The sequence below is a fragment of the Tenebrio molitor genome, chromosome 8, assembly GCF_963966145.1.
Source record: "Tenebrio molitor chromosome 8, icTenMoli1.1, whole genome shotgun sequence".
Lineage (NCBI taxonomy): Eukaryota > Metazoa > Arthropoda > Insecta > Coleoptera > Tenebrionidae > Tenebrio > Tenebrio molitor.
Window position 1 is genome coordinate 12,867,167 of NC_091053.1, and position 13,573 is coordinate 12,880,739.

Genomic DNA, 13,573 nt, shown 5'->3' on the forward strand with positions numbered 1-13,573 from the left:
GAATGACACATCGCGGACAAGATACTTCTTTCACGCCGGTGATGCACGCGTTCTTCGGAACGCCGGCTCGGGTTCTACGAACGGATGTCGGAGGCGCCACCGTCGATAAATAAAAACGAAAGCACTTTACTGGAAGACTTCCTCGAACGGGTCGAGATGCCGTCGAGACCGGAGTCGCCTCGGGATGGACGATTTTTAAATGGACCGAGAACAGGATCGACAAGAGAAGATTTTCTTCGTTAAAGTCTGTTTTAGATTTCGCTTGGGACACAAACATAAACGAAGACAAGTTGTTGTCCGTTGGTTGCTCTTTAATCATTTTTGGCCGTAATTGTAATCGTTGTTTTTTTTTTGTTTCAGCATGACTTAACTTAAAACTCGGATGATTCCACCACTCGCCTACGGCTCGTGTTTTCATTCTCCTGAATAATACCCATCATTATACGCTCGTTGAAGAATGTACTATTCTCCGCGACTAACCAAGAAAAAACAATCTTTGAAAATTTACAAACACATCCCGCTGGCAATCTGCCGTTGTAGAATGAAAATACGAGGGATGTGGTTGGCCGACAGCCGTGGAGTTCAGTATATTCTAACACGGGTTGTGGAATTCATATCATTCTTTCATTGAATGTCCAACAAGAATGCATTCATTCTTTAATTTTCAAAAAAATATTTCCTTGTGGGAGAATTATCTTGACTCAAACAATTTCTTGTTGATCTTCTCTCAAGCTCTCCACAGGTAATAAATCACTTGATTTGAGTTATGATAATGAGTGCAATTTTCACTCTATAGTTACCATACATTTTCGATGGGCCATAATTCTGGTGACCGGACAGGTCAAGGTTGCATTTACGGTTCACTTTCTTGCAAAAACTTTCCAGTATCGTTACAGAGTAATTTTTATGGTGTCTCGTTTAAACGTATAGCACAGAGATGGATTATAGTGTTTTTAAAAGATTTTGACGTTAAATTTTGAAAAAAAAAAGTTGTTTACTGCCCCAAAATTATGGTGTTATGAAGTAGTGCTTAACATTATTGAAGGATTTCAAACAGGTCCACCAGACGTAAATATTAAATATTCTTTTGTGTCCTGTACAAAAGCAAAAAAAGTAAACTGGTTGGAGAAATGATTCTCTTCTTTTATTATCTTTTATTATTAAATGGAAGATTTGTAGGATTTTTTTCTGGAGCTGTTACACATTTTCGGTTTAATTGTTCATTGAACCTCTGAAAACTTTTTTCACTCGTAAGAATTGCAGCATTCGCCTTCGGCTCGTGCGTCAGTCTTTCCTACTCGTGAAAAAAGTATTACTTTACTCACTTGTTACATAAATAACTATTTTTGTTTCATTTATAGTTTTATTCAATGACGAAAGATTAGATACATAAAAAAAACTTAATTATGTTGTCGATGATTAACTAGTTACGTCTGCCAAACTGAATGAAGCTTGTTTAATTAGAAGTCGCGATTTTTTTTTATATCATGCTGCGAAGCAATCGCAGCTAAGATTATTAACAAGGTTTAAAAAAATCATCTAGGACATTAATATCGACTGATTTATTTGAGGGGATCGGGCAAAAATCGTTCGAAGCGAGCAGAACCAGTGAAAATGTCGTCCGCGAGAGACAGTCTCCATTAATTAAGAACAGAGAAAAAGTACTCACCACTCGTGGAACTGTATTCTCCAATATAACGCTTCGTTAGGTAGCGAACGGTGACAGCTGAAATAGGCAAAGAAAGGAATAATTAATACGATTCGGAAGCCATTACGGGTTTGTTTTTTGTGTTGGTGAGCGACGAGGAGTGCTCATGTTTATGGACCGATTCGCGAAAAGATGGGATTGCGAACACGATTTCCCTGCCAGTGAATGATGTAACGACATTAAGCGAGCTCCGATATTGAGTTGTCACTCAGTTCTTGGCAAAAACTGGTTCTATCGTGCTGCCACAGATTCCTGAAGGACATCAATATTCGCTCTCGTGTACCATCACTCCTCTTGGCGGCGGTTTTTTCGCCGGCACAATCAGTCCCGACCGTGACGTGGACGCATTTCTCACGCTCCCAAATCGATGTCCACGAGAGACGCAGAAGACGGCGCGCGGTACGACCGATGAGGGCTTTGTGGTACTGCTGACAAATAATTTGACAGACGAATAGACATTCCCCACGAAAAATCAACACGGGATGAGAAGATGGAGACGTTGAGGTGCATAGGAGGTTCTAGTTGTTTGCGGTACCGGTACTGCACTGCAGTACCGCGCTGTCATCAACCGTTGAATTATTTTAAATTGAAACCAAAATTACCCAAATAATTTCAAATCACATTTGTTTCAACTTGATATTTGATTCAAAGTGAAACAATTATGTACTAATGGGTACTACTTATTACAAAAATATTTCCGTGTTGAATTAAAAATCAATTTCATCCTGTTGGATTGGATTGGATTTGGATCAATTGAAGGTAAATTTGAACGCATGTAGTACCATAATTTTAGGTACTCTGTGACTGTAGCCTCATCCTTATTCTAGTTTCCTCCTAGTTTCCATGGAGGAAGGACCTCGGAAGTGCGTCCAATCAACCGTCCACAGATAAATTCGTTCTAGTATGTTCTATTGTCCCTGAAGAGTACCGCAATTTTCATGATATTTATATTATCCATGAACAAAGATGTCGCCAGTTTGTATTGAACGCCATTAGTCCGAAAATTGTAACGCTGCCAGCAATTTGCTTTCAAGATGACAGTTCTGTGTATCTAGATAATTGAAAACTTCTGTGTGCAATGTCTAAAAATAGATATTTTTGGACTTACTCCCTTCAAAATGACATTTCGCGACCGCAACAGTTAACCACGAACGTAGATTTCGCGCATTAGTGCTTCAAAATCATCGAAAAAGCATTTGCCTTTTTAAGTATGTATTCTGAAAATAATTTGACTTGATAATAATAAAATCTGGTTTGCAAAACGCTATTTCTCCAATATGGGTGTTGAAAATTTTGAAAAAGTGAAAATAAATTAATTATTATTAATTTAATTATAATAATTATTAATTCGATTGACACTTTGACAAGCACATGAACAAACGCCATCTATTGACAAATCAGATATAATGTTCGTTTCAAAAAATCGCGAAGACGTATTCGGTACATTCGCGCAAATGAAGCACTCGCTCCTTCGTCGCTCGTGCCGCAAATAATGCGTTAATGCGCGAAAAATATCTTCTCGCACTCGGTTCGAAAGTAACTATTATACAACATGCGTAAAAAGCACTACTTTTTTTTCACAAGTGGGAAATATACAAAATACAAAAAGTGCTTTATACACAAGTTGTATATATTTTTTTACAACATCGTTGTCTATTAGTCAAATCAGGTAGCATAATTTTCTGCTCCAATCGAATAACTTAGGAAACCAGTTCAAAGCCAAAAGATGTCACCATTTTGAAACGGGCGCATTTATTGCCACGAAATGAGCGAATACGTTGGTAAAAGTAATAATAAAGCACTTGTATTTTCTTTGTTTCTGTAGCAAATTAAACAGAATTTGATTAAGGGCACGTGTACACAAGTGTGAAATAAAGTTCCGCAAACTCTAAAATAATAGTTATTTATGTTACTAGTGGGATAAATGCATTATTATAATATGAGTAGTATGAAAGTTGCACGACGAGTTTGTAAACGGCGTCGTGTAATCACACGAGTGCTGTAATAATTGCTTATCCACCGGTGACATACTAAATTGTACCTACGAATATAGTAAAAACATGTTCGTTGTGATTGGTGTAATAGAGGTATTGGATTCTCTCATGGGCTGTGACCTTGGAAATATCTGTGCGAAGGCGGAACGATAAACCAGTGAAAAATCTGTAAAATGAAAACTGAAAACGAAGTAGACGAGAGATAGACGACACTAACGTAACGATTGACGATATTTTCCAGTCGGTTTGTAGCGCCTACTCGAGACTGATATTAGTCTGTTTGCGCAGAAATGACTCATAGCCCATGAGAAAATCCAACACCTATACACGCTAGGAACATCCTTAAAAAATGGAAATTAAAATTTTATGTCTGTCATTATTAAAACTCAAAAATCGTTAGGAATCATTTCCAATTTGCATTTAAAAAAATCTTCACAGCATCTAGACACTACGGAATTGTTTATGAAGTTTTCAAACAACATTTAAATTTTCTTCAACCAATCGTTATCAAATCGCCGAATCTGCGAGTCACTTGAAATTGAAATATTTCGCGGCGCGCTTTGAACCCTTTCAATTTAGAAAAATTCGCTTTCACCCAATACTTTTTCTTATTTTATTTTTCCGCTGTTCACTTCTGTTCTGTCCCATCTTTACTTCGACACTTTAAGACAAACAAATCCCCACTCGTCTCAAATCGTTTATTTCTTTTTTGCGTTTAGAATAATAGGTCGTTGGCGTGTTAGAATAGACTAGTAAAATTTACTGTATTGATGTTGGTAGCGTGAAGTGTCAACTGACAGACGTCAAAAAATAAATCTCGCAGAGAACAAAGCAAATTAATAAATAACAATTAACAAAACGTTTAATTTTCATTATGGGATTTTGGACTTCTCCGGCAGTAAATTTTCTGACGTCTTTTGTGCAATTTGCCTAATTTGCGGCAGCGCTAGTAATAAACTTTCTTCAGCATTCATTTTCAAACATCAAATGCGAAAATAAAATCAATCTGACGTTTTAAATTAATTTTTTTCACAGCTGACTAAAATTATGCCACATAAAAAATGTCACCAACCACCGCAAAATTTCCTACATTTCAAATTTTTATTTTTTCATTTATAAAATGGTATAAACCAGCAAAATTGAAAAAATAGTATAAAAGATTCGTTGCAGAAGGTCCTGCAAGCACTCATTTTTGTTTTCAAATTCATGCTTGAATAGATGCCTTCTGCAACTTATATTTTAATATACTACAGGGTCATTATAAATGATTGTCTCATCGCAGTAGGCGTTGATGACGTAGTTGAATGTGCCGCAAGCTTTATAACATGAGTGAGACTAGCATCGCCGATAGGTAGCGCTGCTGGCGGTAGTGTAAATTTGTCTACTAGTTTGTCTAACGTTGCGAAGCTAGCGGCACATCCCAAATTTTTGTGGGTTTTCAACGCCAACTGCGATGGGACAATCATTTATAATGACCCTGTATTAAGCCACACATTAGCAATTTCACCATTTTGCACTTCGCCCAATTCAAAACACCGAGAGCTTCACTCCCACAACCTTGCGAGCTTTGTGTAATCGCACGACGCAATTTTGCGCCCCGACCAAAGCTTCACGAACAAAATCGCATCATCGTTGTTATTATTGTTGTTGTTGTTTTTGTTGTGGTGTTGGTCGAGTCGGATGGTTGGACAACGTCTAAGATTTATTCGCGTTTGTTCCGATCGCGATTCGCTTCCTGGTCGCTTTATTATTTGCAGTTCTGACCGACTTCACCTACAGTTACGAAATGTGCAACTTCTTGCATGAACTGTTGCCACGGGATACGCCTAATTAACAGCGCCGATGCAGTTCCATTAAAAGAGGGATTTGTTTTGTTGCAGAGGAGCGTACAGGTAATGGCGCGTTCGAGCGGTTTACGACGGAGCGAAAACAAAAGCTGGGTAGCTCCGGGTTTACGGTTGTGCCGCGCTGACTTTTACCCGGCGTCAGCCGGAAGTGACCGCAACTTCGACTGTTGCGACCCGCTCCAATTAAGCACGTAATGATTTGCCACCCTTACGGCGCTCGCTTCCACCGACTGTTTTAGTGTGGGAGAGAACAATGCACTTCATTTGGCTTTGCCGCAAACAAAACAGTAAAACAGTTTTTAGAACAGAACGATAACCACGTGCGTCCTGCGGTATTGTTCCACTGGGACCGTTACTCCACTACTCCGTTGCGCCTCCAGAGGTTCGCCATTTTATTTGCATAATTAACAGCACGACTCCGGTAAAAATGAGGCGAAAGGAAGACGTGAAAAAAATGGAGTCGTGACGGAAAAACGGCGAGCGAGGTGTACGAGTACGTGGAGGAATTTTGTTTCGTTCTGCGGATTTTTCTTTTTTCCACAATTACTCTTATTTTCATTCGTGTCTTGGAAATTACTCATTAGACTCGTTTTTTTCCGGCTCGGTTAAGTGCAAGTAACAATCAGAGATGGAAGCGGCGATTAGAATGCTTCAGATGTCAGAATTAAATTGAAGAGCATTTCTTAAACTCATTACGCTTGCCATAAATTACATTTAATAACTACTATTACCAATAAATTACATCCCAGTGGGTCATAATGCCTGCATTTATTAAATTACATTGTCTCAAAGTGTCGCTAATTACTTTTCGACCGCACGAAGTGGAGGTCAAATGTCAAATTTTATGCAAAGGAAACATTTTAAGTAATAAAGGTAAATATGCACAATAAATGATAATAAAATTGGTGCTTCCAAAGGAATTATCTCATTATTTGATAGAGATATCCGTATGAACAAAATAAAAATTCGACCTTCATGCCCTCCCCTCCCTTTTTTAAATAATAATAATAATCCCGCGAGATCGAAAAAAAAATTAGAGTAGGCGCTGACCAAACATTTCAGTTGGCAATTCGTGAGATTTCAATTAACAGATGACAGTCTTAAAAGTGAGGTTATAGTGATAGGTTAGTTTCTTGGGTTAATCTCTGCAATCATTCTTTGTTCACCTTCTTCAATATTTTCAGCTGATCTTATTGTCGGTCGTCTACTGCCTTTTTTGTGCAGAACACTACCTGTTTCCAAAAACATGTTTACGCATTTGTAGACTTTCTGGGCAAGTTGTTGGTTAAGTGCCTTGAAAGTCCGAAAACTTTAGTTGAAATTCCTTAAAAACTCGAAGTGTCGAATAGCACCAAGCCTTTCTCTATTGCTGAAGAAACACTGGACAATGAAAATTTGTTGCTCTAAAGTAAACATACTGTAATAGCAAATTTTAATAGTCAATAATTAATAATGACAATTACCATTGTAATGACATTTGAATTAAATTTTTACGTGCTGCCAACTGAAGTGTATTAATCATGGCAATCTCGATTTTTTTAATTTTCGTTCGCACGGTACAATGAGAACAGAAAAGAATCGAACGAGGGAAGGTTGAAAAAAGATTTACAAAATGTGAGGATAATGCAAAAAGCAAAATTAAGAAATTAAAAATTAAATTTAAGAAAAAACTAAAATCAGAATCATTGTCTTTTCGCTATTTTGCTGTTCTGTTTGTTTAGTTTACAGAAAAACTTTGGCGGATATGCTTTAAAAAAACTTCAATTCATTCGTGTAACTAGCCATAAAACTAGCACTGGCAAGAAAGATATTACTTTGACCCACACAATAGTTTGTGCATTGCAATAAAACGAGGAATATTATCTTCAACAGATAAATCAAAGTAAGACCTTGTCGTCGCTGACACAAAAACTAACAATATATTATATTGTTCAAACTCAGAGACCAACCTGTCTAGAAGGTTTTGAATCATTTATTTCTTATACGTTTATCAATTTATTTATGAATTTTGTAAATCTGTTGGTCGTGCCGTTGAAGTCTCGTTGATAATATCTCTGATGTCGGGAGAGTTCCAGGGATTCTATCTTGAACCACTGTTATTTGATACATTTGACATTCTGAATGAAGCAACGATTCGCGCCACAAATAATATAGAACGACAAAATTCAAACAATCCTTTATACAATGCGTTCGTACAGTTCGGAATAAATTCGATGAAACTGTATTAATTTCTGAGAAAAACCGTTACAGGTCAACTTTGTTTTTAAAAAGTGCATATTCTTCAGTACTTTACTTATGTTGTATCTTTTCATCTCCCAATTATGACGTCATCAATAATTTTTTTAAATGGCAACTCCCATTTTTTTCTTCTTTTTCTGATAGCCCTTCATACCACTTAAACGATTAGTGAAAAAAATTGGTACCTTACATAACAATTTTTTTGAGAAAATGACAATTTTTATTTCAAAAATTTAATTTAAGTAATTTTTAAGGTAAATTTTTTTTTTCTATAATTTTTTCAAAAAATTGGTATTCACGCACAGTTATCCATCCGTGAAGTGGGTCATTTTCTACCATATAATTTTTTTTACATTGTAAGATTGAAACTATAGAAACATTACATAATGGTGTGTGAAATGCGATTTCACAGTTTTCTATTACTTACCTAGCACATGGTCACTGCGTTGATACTTCAGATTTCCTTCAAAAATTTGAATTTTAAAATTTAATTCTGAAAGCAATTATAGAAAAAATATTGTTATGTCATTTGAACCTGAATCCATGTTTTGGGTCTAAGGAAACTATTAAGGGGGTAGATTATTATTGAAACAACATTTGGGAGACAATTTGAAATTAAATTTTCAATGAAATGACATTGCTTCGTCAGTACCAACTCAATTCCATTAAAATAAGTCACTAGATAATTAGTTTATATTAAAAAAAAATTAAATTAATGAAACCGAAGTAGAAAACAGCATGTTACACTCGTTTCACAAGACATGTTGTCCAACTCGTTCACTGCGTTCGTCGTGCTCTAAACCCTTTCGTTGAATTACTACTACAAAATTCAAATTCTTTTGTTTCTAGTAGGTACGTTGTTTATGCGGCAGGTGACAGAATAAAATTTTGAAAACGTGAAGGCATTTATTTTGCACCATTCCATATATTTATTGTTTTTATAAATTAAGTGAGAGAAATGGAAAAAATCTGCAACTACGGTCGAAAAGCTGTTGCAATCTCACTTCGAGATTTAAACTAGGAAAAATCTTTGATCAGAACAAAACTAACCAAAATCTACCAAAAATACCAAGTTTCGTTACTTAAAAAGACAACCGTAGCATAGTTTGTACAGTATGAATTATTATTATCCCAATACATAATTTCAAATCATATTTATTTACATAAAAACAAGTTTAAAATTGTCAAATATAGATTTTCATTCGAGTTGTTTTTTTCAAAATTTAAGATTCGCAATAGAAATAGATCTTCTTAACAACCTATTTGATTGGTAACTAAGAAAATGTAATGGGCGGGGCAGATAAAATGTTACGTTGTCCTTAGTACATATAATGGTAATTCAGTTGTCCGAATTGGCATTAAGCAAGGAAGTATTTTTAAGATTGTTAATTAAAAATCTGGAAAAACTTCAAGGAGCTCTGTTGGGACCTCTACTATATCTAAGAGTTAAAACATCTTTTGGTGAATCCGTTGTACTCGTATTAATAGTGTTTGCAAATATTTTGTAATAATTGAAAAAATAAATAGCTATTTATGCACCAAGGGCGTTACAACGATGATTACGCCCGGAGAACGATGAATCCAACTCGAGGGCTTTAGCCCGAGAGATGGATATCGTTCGATGGGCGTAATCATTCGGTGACGCCGTGGTGCATACAAGATTTTATTTTTCACTATACGTGTTCTTTAAAAAAAAAATGGCATCTTTGCAATTATGAATTGATGAGGGCGTTATGAATTCATTACGCCCGTTTCTTCTTATTACGCCCTGTATTATGCCCCGGTTGTTATGGACATGTTTACGTATTTCGTATCCTAGGAGTTATCATGCAATTATACTAAAGTGAAAAATAAAATTATATAAATATTTTTTATGATTTTGCGGTTTTATTGTCATTTTTGAAAATCAATCAATTTTTAATACGATCCTTTTTCTTTTCTTTTATTACCTTCAATAAGCATTACATATTGCTGTTGTTAAAATTTTTCAAACCGTGTATTTAATCCCGTATTTTACTGTAATTAATGAGTAAAAGAGTGAATGCAAATGGTTTTAATAATAATATCAATTCATCGATCGAGCCTTTATTTGTGCAGAAAATTTTACACACACGTCAAAAAAAAAAACAGAAAGTGTGAGTAAATAAATAAACAAAATATACAAATTTCCCATTTGAAAGAAACGTATTTTCTAACAGTTTTACCCTTTTTATAAATGTCTTTTTGCAAAGATAATAAATATTAATAATAATGACACGGCAACTCAACTATTATGAAAGAATAATTCTGTCAAGTGAAGCAACATCGGAGGCGCCAGTGTTTGGATGGGTGGTCGCCGGAAGAACCGCATTCCGTTTAACTTCATTGCCTCATTACTTGATTGTCTGTAGTACGTAATGTCGTACGAACAAATTCCGACCTGGATGTCGAGTAAAATAAGTGGGTCTCGCAAAATAAATGGTAATTTAAAAAAATTGCATTTTTAAAGGAGTATAAATCGGGCCTCGATGCCGTCTCCTCCTTTTTTATATGATAAATAATAATAATCAAAGGAATTATCATCACTTATAAAAATATCCGTAATGATAAACACATCCGGCCTCGATGCCGTGTTCCTTTTTTGCAATTTAGACAAAAACTGCTCATAACTCGAAACAAAAGACAAATAACAACAAAAAGGAAATCATGTTAGCGAGCTGGCGAAACAGAAACATCAGTAAAAATTATTTATGTATAAACCACAGTAATAATAATTTTCTTATTCTAATGTTAGTAAATTTACTTTGAAATATGTCAATATCATCATAATGCAATAAACAATTGTACCGTATGTTTTAAAAAATGTATGATCAAGAGTAGCTATGAAATGGCAGCCTTGTCAAATATTGACAATGGTTACTCATTCATATAGGAACCGTTTCAAAACTGAAACCACTTTTGATTTTCATTCATGACAAATATCGTAACGATGACATATTTTGTCTTTTGTTTTTCACAACTGCTTTGATCATACATTTTTGGAACTTGGTATGCTGTGTGCAATAGACAAGTTTGCATTTTGCATTAGTGATTCAGAGTAACTAATTGATCCCACCAAATTTTGTGCACAAACGTTGGATCACCAATGTTTCTTCTAGCTGAGACAAAGTCTACGCCAAAATGTTTAGAAGATGCCGTGTTGAAAATTAGTAAGTAGATTATATGATGAAGAGTAGAAGGAGTCTTTTTGTGCTAAGCCCAGAGATTGGGGGTCACAAAAAAAACCCGGACATGAATTCATTTATTTTCTTTTGGTGCAGTTACAGTAAAATGACAATTTTCAACCTTACTATTTTCAAATTTTAAGGCACCAGTAATTCCTAGTTCTCTTGTTGCAATATTATTGAAACTTGAAGGTTCAATAATATTAGTAAAGACTACTAAAGTCTAAAGTTTACTTTTTAACGTTGAACAGCCATTTTGCTATTTTTGATTTTGACATCTGACATCCATGCACATGGGCGACTCGTATTACACCACAGTAGCACCGGTTAGATATCGGGTAATAATTTCGTTATTTCACTTTTTTGGAGGCTTTTTTCAATACGGATAATTTAATTACATATTAAATATTTCGTGTAAATATTGATAAATAAATCGTGAGAAATGCTTCAAATGACCTTACATTTGACTCGGTCGAGCTGTCTGTGGACATTTCAACTCCTAGGATTTGAAGTTTCTATAGAGATGCACAAAGGCGCGATTTTCGACCGCTTGAAGATAAAATAATTTTTTGATTGATATGTTTTTTCGTTAATTGTGAATTCTGTTACAAAGAAAAAAATATTCGAAAACAAGATACTGAACAATGTTTGTTCCTGAAGAAAGTATGAAAGTTTTAAACGAAAATGTAGACAGCATAAATATGCATAATTACGAGTAATAAATTTCAGACAACCTTATCTAGTTTTTGCAATTTGTACCTACTTTGTAAAATATCGGGTGAACATTACTAGTAATAATAGAAGAGATTTATGACCAAGTAGTTAACAGAGACTGGTAGAGAAAGGAAGAAGAGCAAATATTTTACGCAAATCGTTGTACAACAGGGATGCCTATTGGGTCCAATATTATTTGCTGATTGATGAAATTGTTAGAAAATAACGACGGAAACCAACAAAAGACCAAAAAGTAGACTAACACAAATAAATTTAAATTCAATGACACACTCTGCTTACACAAACATCTATCAACAAATAAACCCACACCAGTCCATTCATGCCTTTGTCCACCCATCAGCAACCCCACATTTCAATTTTTTCAAGAACATCCATCAATCCCAGATCACTCCGCCCCACACGCTCTCCACTACGACTTAGCCGGCAATTTTTCACACTCGCCGTGCAATCCAGCCGACTATTTCACCGTTTCTCGTTGTCCATTTTTCGAATCGCTCTTATTAATAATAATTATTAGTTACGGGAGCAAGGGCACCCGCGGTGGGGTCAGGTGGTGTGGCGCCGCGTTCTACTCCGTGTAATTTCACATTTATCACTAACGCCAAGTCTCCACGGCAATCTTACCTCGCCATCCGACTTGTGCAAGAGTCGAGCTTTGGCGCACCGGGAAAAAAACGGCCACATGTGCGCATATTTTTGTTCTGTTTGTGCGGTTCTGGCGTCAAACAACCTGTTCTCATTAATGACCAGAACGAATTAAGTGGATAAATATCGGGGAGAAGTGAGGGCGCTCGCTGCGGGACGGGCGGCCGCCTGTGGAACTAGAATTAGCGGTGATTATGAAGTTTTATTTGACGTAAAAAGTTGACATTTGCAAGTTGTCTGCTTGTTTCGCGACCAACCGCCACTTAAGGATTCATTTCGCGAGGGAAAAAATGCATGCTCTATGTTCTTAAATTAGAACATGAAGAGCAGGGTGAAGAGTCCACGCAAAAAGACCAAACCAGAATGTTTTTTTATCTAGAGCATAATTACTATTTATATGATTTTCAAAATTGATCAAAACCATAAAGCAAAATGTTACACAAAGAATAAAATTTTAATAATTTGAACACATCATTTCGTCTTGCACCGTTTTGGCTCAAAGCGAATATAAGAAACGTCATGATATATTCGCTAAAATTATATACATGAATTTAGCTGTTAAATTCAATTTATTAAAGGATACACAACCACATTATAGTTATACACCAGAAAGTTGTTTGGAAAATGATAATTACAAATTATATTTTGATAGAACAGTTTTAACTGACTTTCATATTAAGCATAACAGACCAGACATTATTATTTTAAATAAACAACAAAAGCAAGCATATCTTTTAGATATAGCTGTTCCAAATTCACATAATATAACACAGACATATAACACAAAAATTAATAAATATTTAGAGCTCTCCGTTGCTATGAGAAATCTTTGGTGTTTAGAAAAAAAATCGATTTTACCACTTATAATTTCAGCAACGGGAATAGTACCGCAATCTCTTTTTAAAAATTTAAAAATTCTGGATTTAGGTAACACATTGATAGTTGAAATTCAAAAAGATATATTATTATACTCATGTCATATCGTGAGGAAGTTCTTTAATATTGACACAGAACATAATAAAACACGTCAAAATGTGGAGGCGAGACGCCGGTAATTATGTTGATTAGCACTGCACTATTACTTGATAGTAATATCCGTAATAGTGTGTGTACTCCGGCAAAATTGCTGTGCCGCCGGGTGGTGGAGGGTTCAGGATTATCAATGTTTCTACAGTGTGGGAAGAGATATTTTTGAAGTATCTT

General features: G+C 35.4%; 1 protein-coding gene across 2 annotated transcripts in view; it reads right to left on the minus strand.

Annotated features, from left to right (window-relative positions):
- The window catches only part of LOC138136336 (ras-related and estrogen-regulated growth inhibitor-like), a 104,964-nt gene that overhangs the window by 47,099 nt on the left and 44,292 nt on the right, over positions 1–13,573 (minus strand). Inside the window, exon 2 of one of the 2 annotated variants that reach the window (XM_069055494.1) lies at positions 1,670–1,726. The exons of the other annotated variant lie outside the window; for it this stretch is intronic. Coding sequence (XP_068911595.1) covers positions 1,670–1,726 — 57 coding nt within the window. The remainder of the gene's footprint in view (positions 1–1,669; positions 1,727–13,573) is intronic. 2 annotated transcript variants of the gene reach the window in all.